The sequence below is a fragment of the Eimeria mitis genome, genomic scaffold, assembly GCF_000499745.2.
Source record: "Eimeria mitis Houghton genomic scaffold, Emh_scaff5, whole genome shotgun sequence".
Lineage (NCBI taxonomy): Eukaryota > Apicomplexa > Conoidasida > Eucoccidiorida > Eimeriidae > Eimeria > Eimeria mitis.
In genome coordinates, this window is record NW_013573299.1 from 97132 (window position 1) to 110800 (window position 13669).

At 38.2% G+C, this 13669-nt stretch overlaps 1 protein-coding gene across 1 annotated transcript in view; it reads right to left on the reverse strand.

Moving 5' to 3' along the window:
- EMH_0079680 (uncharacterized protein) overlaps positions 1 to 13669 on the reverse strand; it is a gene marked incomplete at both ends in the record, with an annotated part of 24128 nt that overhangs the window by 10319 nt on the left and 140 nt on the right. Inside the window, 20 exons of the mRNA XM_013500086.1 lie at positions 806 to 970; positions 1089 to 1472; positions 1976 to 2189; positions 2821 to 2987; positions 3391 to 3656; positions 4265 to 4535; positions 4824 to 4964; positions 5284 to 5807; positions 6144 to 6373; positions 6639 to 6811; positions 7585 to 7881; positions 8906 to 9132; positions 9346 to 9542; positions 9993 to 10102; positions 10594 to 10684; positions 11097 to 11285; positions 11791 to 12026; positions 12257 to 12490; positions 12857 to 13031; positions 13338 to 13486. Coding sequence (XP_013355540.1) covers positions 806 to 970; positions 1089 to 1472; positions 1976 to 2189; positions 2821 to 2987; positions 3391 to 3656; positions 4265 to 4535; positions 4824 to 4964; positions 5284 to 5807; positions 6144 to 6373; positions 6639 to 6811; positions 7585 to 7881; positions 8906 to 9132; positions 9346 to 9542; positions 9993 to 10102; positions 10594 to 10684; positions 11097 to 11285; positions 11791 to 12026; positions 12257 to 12490; positions 12857 to 13031; positions 13338 to 13486 — 4440 coding nt within the window. The remainder of the gene's footprint in view (positions 1 to 805; positions 971 to 1088; positions 1473 to 1975; positions 2190 to 2820; positions 2988 to 3390; positions 3657 to 4264; positions 4536 to 4823; positions 4965 to 5283; positions 5808 to 6143; positions 6374 to 6638; positions 6812 to 7584; positions 7882 to 8905; positions 9133 to 9345; positions 9543 to 9992; positions 10103 to 10593; positions 10685 to 11096; positions 11286 to 11790; positions 12027 to 12256; positions 12491 to 12856; positions 13032 to 13337; positions 13487 to 13669) is intronic.

Here is a 13669-nt window from a genome sequence, read left to right on the forward strand (position 1 = left end):
CAGAGGTAGGGGGTAGTACGTACGACGAGTTTTTTGAATGGCATGGAGTCGAGAGCTTTCCATTCGAGTGGCAATTTGACTTTTTCAGGTTGAAGTTCTTGGAACCATTCTTTGAATCTTGAAGGTGCATCTTTTTGCATATTATTTGCAAAGTTATCAAATGCAGGAATTTCAATAAGTTTTTGAACAGCGAACCAGGCTTTGTTGGGTAGCCAGTCTGCTAGAGGGTTTTCAGCTACTTGCTTTATAGGGCCTCTTAGGAGGAAATCAAGGAGTTGAGGATCAAAGGAATCTTTTAGTTTTCCTCCACGTAATAATTCAAATGTTAACATTGTTAAGAATGCCAATTTATGCTTCTCAAATAAACCACGACCAACCCACGTTATTATCGTCGTTCGGATTGAAGTCGTCAACTCTGTACAACGCTCTTGAATCGTGTCGCAAGGCTTGGTCTTGTCAATTGCCTGCAGCAGCGAGTTCAACGTATATATATATATATATATATATATATATATATATATATATATATATATATATATATATATATATTATATGGACGGTATAGATGTGCATATACACATATATTTATATACCCACGGTATATCTGGAATGCATAGGCGAATTAAGATCTGAAGGAGATATGTTTTAGGGTTTAGAGGTGAACCCTAAACCCTAAGCCTTAAACTCCCATTGAGCATGAGCATGAATGCTTAATGAGGAAAGTTAGGCGTCATGCCTTCGAAGATTCGCTAGAAATGGGACTTAGGGCACAGGGTTTAGGGTTTAGGGTTTAGGAGGCTCGTACCTTGTATACAAATGTAATGAAGGAGTCTAGAGAGTACTGGTACATGGGGTTGATGCTGCGCAGACGAGTCAACACGAAGTACAACAAAGAAGCTTCGTTTGCAGAGCTACGATAAGCCTCACGACTCCTGTTGATTTGCTCTTCTCTTTCTTTCGCCATTGCTTGCTGCAAATACACAAACATAAACCTTAACACTTAATCTTGAAGCAGAAACCCTACACACTGAACCCAAAACCCTAAACCCTGGACTATATTTTTAGGCGTAACGCATTTTTCATCTTACCTGTTCTTGAATTTCTTTGGTTGTTCGTTTTGTTTCTTCAAGGCTTTCAACGAGTGTGGTGTTTGCAAGGATGAGTTCAGGGTCTGCATTTGATAGCTCGAAGAGGAGTTTATCTTCGAGCTGTGCCAAAGTAACTTTAAATTCATTTTGTTTTCTTGTCAAAGCCTGTTTAGATGTTTCTAGTTCCGGCTGTTCAGCATTTACAATCATCGCCAGGAACTGCTCCTCCAAACCCTCAGGGGTTACGGTGAAATTCACCAAAGTACACTGAGCCGCTATCTCCGGCTTATAATGAGGGTTTGGCAGCTTCGTCTGCAGCAGCAAACGAAATTTGCTGCTGAACTCGACATCTTCTCCCCCTATCTTCACGTACGCCGTGCGCCCCTGAAACGACAAAACCCCCATCACAACAGTACACAAACCCTAAACCCTAAAACCTCAAAACGGAGCCCTAGAACCGAAACGAAAAACCCTACTGCATCCGCATCATAAACCCTAAACCACCCAACGTTGTTCTAAACAGAGAGACAGTGAGAAAGAAGAGGAAAAGTAACAGCAGCAAAAGGATCAAGCGCTGCTGCTGCCTCGAAAAATGCAGCAACCCTCTAAGCATCACGCGCACTCAGAGATCTGCTGTGCACTCCATCAGCAGTAGCAGCAACAGCAACAACAACAGAAACAACCATCGGGATGGAAACAACCATCAGGCGCAGGGGCAGCAGCAGCAGCCCCAGTATCCGCATTAACAACAGCAGCAGAGAACAGGAGCAACAGCACAACCAGCAAAAACTGCAGCAGCAGCAGCAACCACAGCTGTCGACGCGGCAGCAGTAACAACAACAGCAGCAGAAGCAAGATGCTGAAATATCCAAGTATGCGTGGCTTACCTTTCTAGAGACGCTGCGAGATACGAGGGGATCGAGTACAGGATCAATAGACTCGGAGAGGTTTTCAATGAGAAGAATATCACCATTTCGAATTGCATCTGTTATCTTAGCTAACCAACGATCGCGATTCACAGATACTGTTATCAAGCTGTCGTGGCCCCGCTGCTTCACCCACCGCGTCCCCTGCAGCTGTGGATCTATTAGCAGAGGCCACCTGAAAATACAAGTATTTACAAACAGGGCTTATGATGCAAATATACCCGGGGTTTAGGGTTTAGGGTTTAGGGTTCATGCACTTGGACTTTAGGGTTTACGGTTTAGGCTGCAAACGGATGCACATGTCAGTGGAGATGGAGATACACCGGAAAATTTCACAAAATGCTTTTCTGTTATTACTTTGTTGCAATAGAACGACATAATACAGAATTTGTTTCAGAACTATTTTGTAATTGTATAATGAGTATAAGCGTGCGCATATATGTATATACATACATACAGATATATACCATAAGTATATATGTATATATTTACATAGTACACATGTACATATACCACAGATACATGCATGCAAATAAATGGAGATATAAACATATAATGTTCAAACATATTTCAGTTTTCTTCTTTCTTTTGTAGCCCCTGTTCTCATCAGCTGTGTGCCCTAAACACTAAACGCCAAAACTCTTTAAACCCTAAGCCCTAAACCGTAGACCCTAAGCCCCAAACCAAAGTAAACCCTAAACCCTAAACCTTAAACTCCAAGCTCCACGCCAAAGTGACGAGTGTTACAGCCCCCCAGACGGAAAATTTCAAGGGTTTAGGGTTTAGGGTTTAGGGTTTGTGGTTACCTCATGCAGGAGTTGACAATGGCTGCGTTTTCAATAGAAATACGATCAGCAGGAAGCCCCTCATTCTTCCAGAGCGCAATATCTGCTTCATCAGCTAAAACATCTAAAGGAGTTACTGTTGAAGTGAAGGGAATATTTTGCTTCACCAAGTCTGCTTTCCACTCCCCCTAGAAAAAAGATTACACACAATTTATATATATATATATATATATATATATATATATATATATATATATATATATATATATATATATATATATAGCACCCTTGCAAACGACAAGCATCTAGGCCCTTGCTTATAAGAAAAAAGCGATATATATATATATATATATATATACATACATATATATATGTATATAGATAGACAGCTAGATAGATAGAGAAATATATGTACCTTAACATCTGTGCTACTTAGAGGAGTTCTTCCTTACCCCTTCAGCAACAATGAACACTAATTACTAAACAGTTAAAACTTCTCACACTATAAAAAAACAACAGATTACAAAAACAATAACAAAATAAATACAACAACATATATATATATATATATATATATATTTCTATGCTTACCTCAATGAGCCCTACACGGAAGGGTGCAGAGAATGCTCCTGCGTAGGAGACGAATGCTGCAGCGAGGAGATAGTCTCCTATAACAGTCATTTTAGAGGATTCGAGTTCATTCATAGATTCATTCCATCTTTTATTTTCATCAGCTAATCCATTAACTAATCTTTCTGCTAAATCTAATTTCAATTGACATTCTGTTGCCTGAGCTACAACACCCTGACGCTCTTCATCCGCCTCCTGCATCTTCTGCTGCAGCTTTGCCACCTTTTCTACACACAACAGCAAAATACACACACATGATGCTGCTGCTGTTGCTGGTGCTGCTGCTGCTGCTGCTGGTGCTGCTGCTGATGCATCTGTTGCTACTGCCATTCCTGTGTAGATGCAAGCATGTTAACATATATATATATATATACATATATATGCCAACAAACACACATATATAGATAAGCACATGCACACATACATGAATCCCGATGCATACATAAAATACAGAATAAGAACGAAAATGGAGAACATATCATTTATGCTCCCTCATACTCTTTCAAGATACGAGCGCGACCACAGAGTGCATGCATGCATATATGCCTGCATGCACATGGTCGTGCATGCATGCACGCACGCATACGCATGGTCGTGCATGCATGCATGCATGCACAGGGTGGTGCAACAATGCATGCATAAACAAACAAGATGCACACCTGCGTATTTTTAAACCCTTATCTGCATAGTGCTATATATATATATATACATATATATATATATATATATATATACAAATGCATGTATAATTCTATATTCATTTATACATACATGTACTTTTCCTTTTTCATGTGCAAAGTATATTACGATATGAATGCATGCATGAAAGTCTTACCGTTGATCTCTCTGACTCTTTCTAGGACTTGAGCGAGATTAGAGTCTGCTTTGCTTTTGGATTCTGTTGCCTCAGCGAATTTATCCATAAGGGGTTTTACTTTTCTATAGATGGTGTTATAAGTAACAATATTCACAACCCAGTTAGCTAGAAAAGCTGCAGCTAAAGACTTTCCCTTCATAACCTCAAAGTTAAAGAAAGGCTGAGATATTATCGGTGTTATCGCGTTCACTGTCTCCTCTGTCATGTTCTCCGCATCGAAGGCACGCACCTGAAAAAGATGCAATATATATATATATATATATATACATATATATATATATATATATATATATATATATATATATATATATATATATATATATCTATGCTAGGAAAGGACTAAGAAACATATCCTACATTAGGGCTCGTACCCTTTATACACCAACGAAATAAACTGACAAATCCCTCCCCCCAAAATTATAATTAATAAAATAATAATAACAACAATAATAATATAAACAGAAAGAAAACAAATAAAGAAATTATCATCGGCTTCTTCTTCACCGTAGTTGAATACCTGATCAAGGAACTTTGCAGGATCGCTCATCATCTTCTGAGCTGCTTTCCACTCTGTGTTCTTTGTCTCTCCTCTCATAATAAGAACAGCTTTTGTAACTTCTAAGCATTCAGCTGGCGGCTTAGGAAGAGATTTCAGTTCCTGTGCAGTGTATATACACCTGAAACGTAGACCTTGTTTCAATTTGCATGCCCCCCTCATACTTGTGGATAGATTACTATTACTATACACGAACGAGATGTTCTCTGTTTCTGGTTGTATCTATCTACTGCATTTTATTTTCATTGAGCAGTGTTTTGAACTTTGTCATTTATACTGGGGTTGTTTAGCGATTTCTATAGTTAACAAGAATAATAACATTTACACTATTATAAATATTTATATGAATGATAGCCGTTATACAGAAACAATTACTAATAACAATAAAAATAATACAAATTGTGTTATGTTTATGATATACTTGTATAGCCGGCTTGGTGAGGCATTTGACTGCCTCTCTTGCTCTTTCCATAGCAGGCATGGCTTCTGAGAGTTCTTCGTCTGCTTTTTTTTGAATAGCAGCAGCTTCTTCACTGAGTTGATTAGCTTTATCTTTTTCTGTATTTGCAATAACAGCTTCTTCATCAGCAATAGCAGATGCTTTTAATACCTGTTCAACAAGTGCATCTGCTGCTGCTTTCTTTTCATCAGCAACAGCCATTTTTTCTTTCAAATCTTCTCTGAGTCCTTCAACTTCTGCTGTTGTTTCTTTGAGTGTTGTCAGACCCTTCTGAAGCCTCTCAATAGATAAGTTTGCTTCTTCTCTTTTTCTTTCTAAGAATTGTTTATAAAATGCAATCAACTCTAAGAAAGATTTCGGTGTTGTGTAGTTATATCGCCGCTCTTCTCTTAAGAAACGCTCATTCGCAGCATCTATGCTCAAGTGAACGTTTGCCATGTGCTCAGCCAACAAACCACGCAACTCCTCAGACGGCAACTCCACGTCTGCAGTGCACATGCATGCAGTGCAGCCATTGCATGCATTTCATATATTGCATGCATTTCATATATTGCATGCAGTATATTGCATGCATTGCATGCATTCCATATATTGCATGCAGTGCGTGCACTGTATGCATTCCATGCATTGCGAGTAGTGAAGGCGCATGCAAGAGTATTGTATACATTGCCTGAATCGCAGGAATGCATTGCATGCAGTGCGTGGGCTGCATGCACTGCGTATGTATTGCATGCATTGGATGCCCAAGCCTTAAACCCTAAACCCTAAGCCCTAGACCCTAGCCCCCAAGCCTTAAACCCTAAACCCTAAACCCTACTTACCCTTGAGGAAAGCTGTACCGGTTTGAACGAGGGCGTCTCTTGACCATGGGTGGAATTCATCGATGGTTGTGCCGGAGATGAGGCCAGGGAATTTGCGAGCACGAACCCTCAGATGTTCACCAACAGGAGAATGACAAAGAATAACATGAACGTTGGTTTGAACTTTGTCTGTAAACACTTGCATCATCGCCTCTCGTGTATTCGCTGCTGCACCAGGTCGTAGCTGCTTCCTGTAGTGATAGAACAAGGAAACACGAAAATTTTTCTTATTGTTTACGGCTTAGGGTTTAGCTAACCCTATACCGTATACCCTAAACCCTAAACCCTAACTAATAGACTTTCAGCTTCAAACCTGAACTTTAAACCTTGAACGGTTTAGTATAAACCCTAGACCTGTCATTATAGCTGCAGATAGAGCCCTCTAGATAGAACTGAGACGAATGCTGAGGGTTTAGGGTTTAGGGTTTAGGGTTTAGGTGTAGGGTTTGGTGTTACCTGAGTACCGCGAATATCTGTTCGTATTCATCGCGAGTAAAGAGATCAGGAATATTGCCTGAGGCGAGGAGATCATTGACGTAGACTAAAAGTTCTTCATCTACAATTTGTTGGTCTGTCAGCAACAGTGCATGCGGCGTCCCCGGCCTAACAAGGGCCTTATTCATTAACTCCTAAGGAGACAGAGAATCAATATATTCAAGAAAAGGAGACAATACACATCTTTTGGTTTTGTTTACGTGTAGCAGATGAACACATAAAGCGCCTGTGGATATCGGGGGGGGGTGAATAGATAAGAACGGAGACAGACAGGCAAGAAAACGTGGTGGAGAGGGAAGATATTAAATTGAGAGATAAAAGAGGAGACAGAGAAAGAAGAAAGCAGAGTGATAGATAAGAGAGGAGGAAGAGATGTAAGAGAAGAGGGAGAGAGGTAAGAGAGAACGAAAAAGATAAAAAAGGTAACAGCTCGTGAACATGAAGGAGATACAAGATTTAAACATCAGGCGTTTAAGACGATAAGTTAAGGGTTTAGGGTTTAGGGTTGAGGGTTTCGGGGATATGCAAGCGAGGGTTTAGGGTTTAGTGTTATGCAAACACATGCTATTCTCTCGTCGTTCTCTTGAGTTCACCTACACCTGTACTGCCAGCACACCACTAAAAAGTAAATATAGTTAGAGTGGTTCTACACAGTGCGTGAATTGTTTGTAGCTTGATTTCTTGTTTTCTTAGGCGAGCTGAACTTCTCGTGTTGCTCTTCTTGCTCTTTGATATTTTGAGGTGTATCTCTTGCAATCGTGTTGTAGATTATATAACATGCATTATATATGCTGCAATATTCAGAATTTAGTGTACTATATATAATATGCATAATATATATGATATATTATATTACATATTATATATATATAATACAACAGAAATTTTATAATATATCAACTCTCACCTGCATATCTGTTTTGAATGCAGCACAGTCGTAATGCTGGCTGACAGTGATTTGGAATGTGTCAACTTTAGCGATGAAGCAAGCGAGCCTGCTGAGGCTTTGTTTACCGCTTCCTCCTACTCCTACAAGAAGAGCATTACCCCCGGGTAGATCTATAATTCTACATATACGAGAAACATGCAATACTGCATCGTCAAATAACACCAAATTCATCTCTGTAAATGATTGAGAATATTCCTCCAGCTTCTCCGCCAGCACTGCACGTAGTGAATCCATATCTGCTGCTGGTATGTACACCTGAAAGACAAAATAAAAAAAAAATAAATATGTTTAAGATGCCGCCTGTTTTCTATCTATATCTCCCCATACAATACAAAATTATATTACTATTGATTAGTATTGATAATACTAGTCAATAGTATTATAATTTTGTATTGGTATTTTTTCATTAGATAGATACAGCACAAATGTTGCAGGCTTGCACAGAGTGAAGAGGTCACCAACTACAGCAGAAACTCTTGCAAAGATTCATCTACAAATGAATTATTGTTTAAACTGTTTATTAGTATTTTTTCTTTGTTATGGATGAATCTTAATGTCAGCGAGGTTTATCAGTATTTCATACAAGTTAACCTATTTGTTTTTACTTCAACACTACAGATGAGTTGTCATCTGAGTTATTTATTTATTTATTTTAATTGATTTATTATTATTAGTTTTATGATATTGCAGCATGTTTTGTGTTTAATACTTTAGCGCAGGTCTAGGTGTTTTGATGTATGTCTAGCCGCTAACAAACTATTGAATAAACTTGAATGAACTGAAAGGCTTTCTTGAATGCTGACGACTATCTGCATACGAATATTATATTTTATTGCATTATCAGTGTAATACAATATATTCTGAATATAATATATTATATTATATTCACATATTATTATTATTATATATTATATACTGCTAATATAAAGTGATAACGCAGAAAGCGGCGAACGTGTTGAGGTTAGCTAGAGGGCAGAACAGGCAAAGGAGAGCTCCTACACAGAAATCCTGAAATATATTTTTTCATTATTTGCTAGTATAGTGGGTTTTTCCGTTGAAATCTTTTTTTACTATTTATTTGCATAATCTAATGTTTTCATGTATTGTTTGGTTGTGTATGTAGTGACATAGATGAAGGTTTAGTGGAGTTAATGTGTGTGGTTTTAGGGGTATAACTGACAGCGTCATTTCCGGATGCTTCTGATAAGAAGGAGCACATGACATTTGGGGCTGCATGCAATTGTTCTTGATCTTCTTCTGCGAAATGTTTTTTAGTAACAGCTTTAAGGATATTATCGAGAGCATTCATATCACTCTCACAAATGAGTCTGTCTCTCAGCACACGGTTCGCCTCATGCAGCCAAAGACGAATGAGCTTGAGGCGGCCCCCTGTTGTCTGTCTATATAGAGAGGCAGAGGATCGCAGCACCCCCTGGAACATGTTGGATAGATCTCTGAGATTGAAGTTGTAATGGAATTTCTTTGCCGAATGCACAAATGCAGGATCTGCATGCATTTGAGCGAATAAATCAATAGCTGCTTGAACAATGTTTGTTCCGAGCTCAGCAACAGGAGCATCAAAAGGCAGCAGATGATGCTGAAGGATACTGCCAAAGATACGTTCAATTGTTTCTGCTTCTGGCTCGAAACATGTCAATACAGAGAAGTGACGCTGTAATCTTGAACTGATATTGAAAGAACCTGCTGTGGGGTTCATACACCCCATGTATTGAACATCCACCACATTCATCCGGTCCTCTAGATGCGCTCTATCAAACATACTGCCGTAATCCATCAACTGACGCAACAACTCCAAAGGAGGCTGTGTATCATACTTATCTACAAACGGCATATTCAAATCGTCGATGAAATACACCACACGCTTGTTGCCGACAGGACCGTACGTGTGACCCGTGCTGACCACACACACATTTCCAATAAACCCCAAAACCCTAAACCCTAAACCCTAAACCCTAGATGCTAAACCCTAGACCCCAAATTAGTATGCAAACATATCCACAGATCTATGCACAAATAGACGTAAGCATAAAGCAACTTATGAAGAATTTTGTGAACCGAATGACAAACGCTCTAAAATGTGTTAGAATTGATTTAATAGCAAATATGGTACTGATGACTAAATGTATAAAATTGTTGTTTCAGGCAGTAACAAAGCATAGAATGAAAATAATAAGAATAACCATATATATAGATGATAAGAAGTCTAAACTGCATTATTAATGTTGGTAATAAGAAACATGATAGTAATAGCGAAAAGCAAAAATAACAGTAAACATGAAAATAAAGATAGAACGTGTTAAATATATTATTTTGATGCATTTTATTATTTTTATTCACTGGCCTACCGCTTCTCAATGTTAGAAGCCAAGATATTCTGCAGCGTGCGAGAGTCTGTGTACGAGTTCAAGTTTATTGTTGCACTTTCAAATTCAGGAGGAAGGTGTCTCAGGAAGTCCTTTAATAATCACACAAACACAGCAAAAAAACCCTAAACCCTAAACCCTAAACCCTAGACGCTAAACCCTAAACCCCTAAAACAAGAAGAATGAAAAAATGTAGCTTTTGTACTGGAAGAAGTCACCAAGTAAACCAGGCAAGTGAACAAAACACCAAACAAATGAAAACGCTTTGCAAAGAAAAAAATAAATGAAATATTAAATATAATTCATTAAAAAGTACTGATATAGGATATTTAAAGAATAAATCCATGGATATCTTCTGCAGAAACAAATGGACGAAGAGAAGTTACTGAAGTATTCAAATATGTTGTACTAGTTTGTTTATGTTTCTTTACTTGTCAATAAGCAAAACAACTCGAGAAAACAAATTTCGAAAATAAATAAACAATACTACTATATATATATATATATATATATATATATATATATATATATATATATATATATATATATATATATTTTTTTTATTAGTAAATCTATTTGTTACCTTGACGATCGTACTCTTGCCGGATCCACAAGAGCCGACGAGGAGAACGGCTCTTCCTCTTTTGCAGAAAAGTTCATTCACATAGTTGATGCTGCAGATAAACAAAAATAAATAAATATGCGTAACAAACAAACATGAGTAATTATAGTAAGTTCTTTTGTTTGTGTTTTTTAGTTTATGCTTTTTAATCTGCTAATAAGAAAACCAACACAAAATTCAACAACGAACAGTCGATACAGGTGAAGAAACAAACATAAACAAACAAATGCAAACACCTGCTGATAAACATTAAAGAACAACCAAGGATAAATCAAAAAATATAAACAGCTGATCACAGATAAGGACAAACCAACATAAACAGAAAAACAAACAGCTTATAATAAATGCTAACGAACAAAGAAGCCGTGAAAGCCGTGACAGCATAAACGCAAAACCTTAACCGCCACGAAAACCCCAAACCCTAAACCCTAACATAGAAGCTAAACCCTAAACCCTAATCTTACCGAAGTATATCCGTGGTGGCTACGATGATTTTGCTGAAGAGCATTTCTGTGACTGGCTCATAAGGTTTCAACTGGGTACTCCACGGGGCCCACTGACACGTCTTTTCATCAAAGAAGTAATCGAAGCAAAGGCCCCCCTCAGGGAACTTAATCCGAGCTGCAGCACGCAGCCAACCGCTGAACTGAGATCTGCAAAATCAACGCATCCATGCATGCATGCAGGGCCCTGCTAAGCCGTAAACCCTAAACCCTAAACCCTAAACGGTGAAAACATTGCATGCATGCATACATGCATGCATGCAGGGGTTCTAGGGTTTAGAAGGGTGTATGGTTTGTGAAGTGCAGGCGCATTTACAAAGATTTCTTTTTCTTGAACACAACAGCAACATGGGTGCAGCAGGCCTTACATTCATCTATATTTATAAACGAATATAAAAAAAATAAATAAAAAATAAATAGATATCAATATAATACGGGATATAAGAATTCGCTTTCACCTAATAAGTATTTTCTATAGGCATTGTACTCATATAGTTACTCTCGGAACAAGATGAATTACCAAGAAAGAGAAGGATTTGTTAGACAAGAAAAGGATAGAGACTGGCTTTATAGATTTGAAACTATTCATTAGAGCCCAGGGTTTAGGGTTTAGGGTTTAGGGTTTAGGGTTTAGGGTTTTGCGTTGGTTGGTGACCTGTAGTTGACGGCTTTGTCGTCTGCTACGCATGCGCCTACAGTCCACATGAGTGCTGATAGGAAATATCCTTCATATGTGAGTTTTTGTTCATCAACACTTTTAGCTTTGAATGCTTCTGCTGTTGCTTTATCTTTACACAGCAACGCATCTACAAATGAACAAATTCCATCAACAAACGCAATGTCTGTCATAGGACAAACAAACTTGAACGTGCGCCGGAACATATCGATATTCTACGCAACACACAACACACACAAAACCATAAACCCTAAACCCTAAACCCTAAACCCTAAACTTCAAGATATACAGCCCCATAAACACGAATTCCCAACTCACTCCCACACGGAGATTCACAAGTTAAACCCTAAGACCCAGGCTCCAGTGACAGAATATAGAATATAAACCCTAAACCCTAAACCCTAGGGAATATAAACTTTGTGGTATTAGTTGTATTTGTGTTTACGGATTCGAAGTAGTAGGAGAAGAGCAAATAGAACTGGGACTGGGCGACTTGGTCTGATAGAGTTTCTCTCCATGAGTCTACAAAAGGTTTCCATCCAACATCTGTTTCGTTTATAAACACAACCCCACCTCTTGAAACCGTGGCGGGGCTTGCATGCTTCATATCTGCTATTTCAAATATCATTCGCATCGTTGGTGTAAACGGAATACGCTCGTTGCTAACCAATGTCAACACCTGAAAACACATAAACAACACAAATACAACAAAAAACAAACACACATAACACCATTCTACAGAAACAACAAAACCCTATACAGGCACTTACAGTGACACACGTTGCCCTTCTAGGGTTTAGGGTTTAGCGTCTAGGGTCTAGCTAGGGTCTAGGGTTCAGTTAAGGTTTCGGGTTTAGGTTTTAGCGTAATGAAATGTATTTTCTATGCATTACTGATGACCACTCCAGGAGTGTGGTTTAGGGTTTAGGGTTTACAAACTACACCTATCGAGGGTTCATTGTTATGAACTATAGTTGGTTTCGTGATTTAGGGTTTAGGGTTTAGGGTTTAGGGTTTGTGGTTTAGGGTTTGCGTTGTTAAGGACCTTGTTGTCGTCCATGACGGTGTTCATGGATTCAATCCACTCTGCATCGATATCCCCATCAAGAACAATCCATTTATGTAAATGTGTAGGTTTAAACCCTCCTCTTTCTTTAGACATATTTCTCATAATCACAGCAACAGCCCCATCTTTCCACTCCTTTGCAGGGGTCATATACCTGCAATAGAAAGCATGCGTTTTGCTTGGTCCTCGGGCTTAGGGTCTAGGGTTTAGGGTTTAGGGTTTAGGGTTTAGGGTGAGAAACTTTAAACCCCGTCCTTATTTTCATGTTTTTTCGTACAACTGCATATTTTAAAACAAAGTATAAAAGTAGCTGGCCGTTCACAAACTTGGTGGTGATCATTCGATTAGGGTTAAGTGTAATATATATATATATATATNTATATATATATATATATATATATATATATATATATATATATATATATATATATATATATATATACATTTTTTCATATCCTACCCGTATAACTCGTTAGTAGAAATGGCTTTTGGGTTCAACACCTCCACCACCCCGTCTTCTCCAATTGCTTTCAGTGCTTTAGACAAAGTCTGCCACACGCGGGACTTGCTCGCACCAGGGGGCCCCAAAATAAACAGACAATGGCGCACCTGCATGCATGCATGCATGCATCCATGCATGCACAGGTATATGCAAGGGTTTACGAGTGTGCATGCAGCATGTATGCTTTGTTTTGTCATATATATAAGTATATATATTCAACTGTATATAAATGTATATCTACATTTATATATATATATATATATATATATATATATATATATATATATATA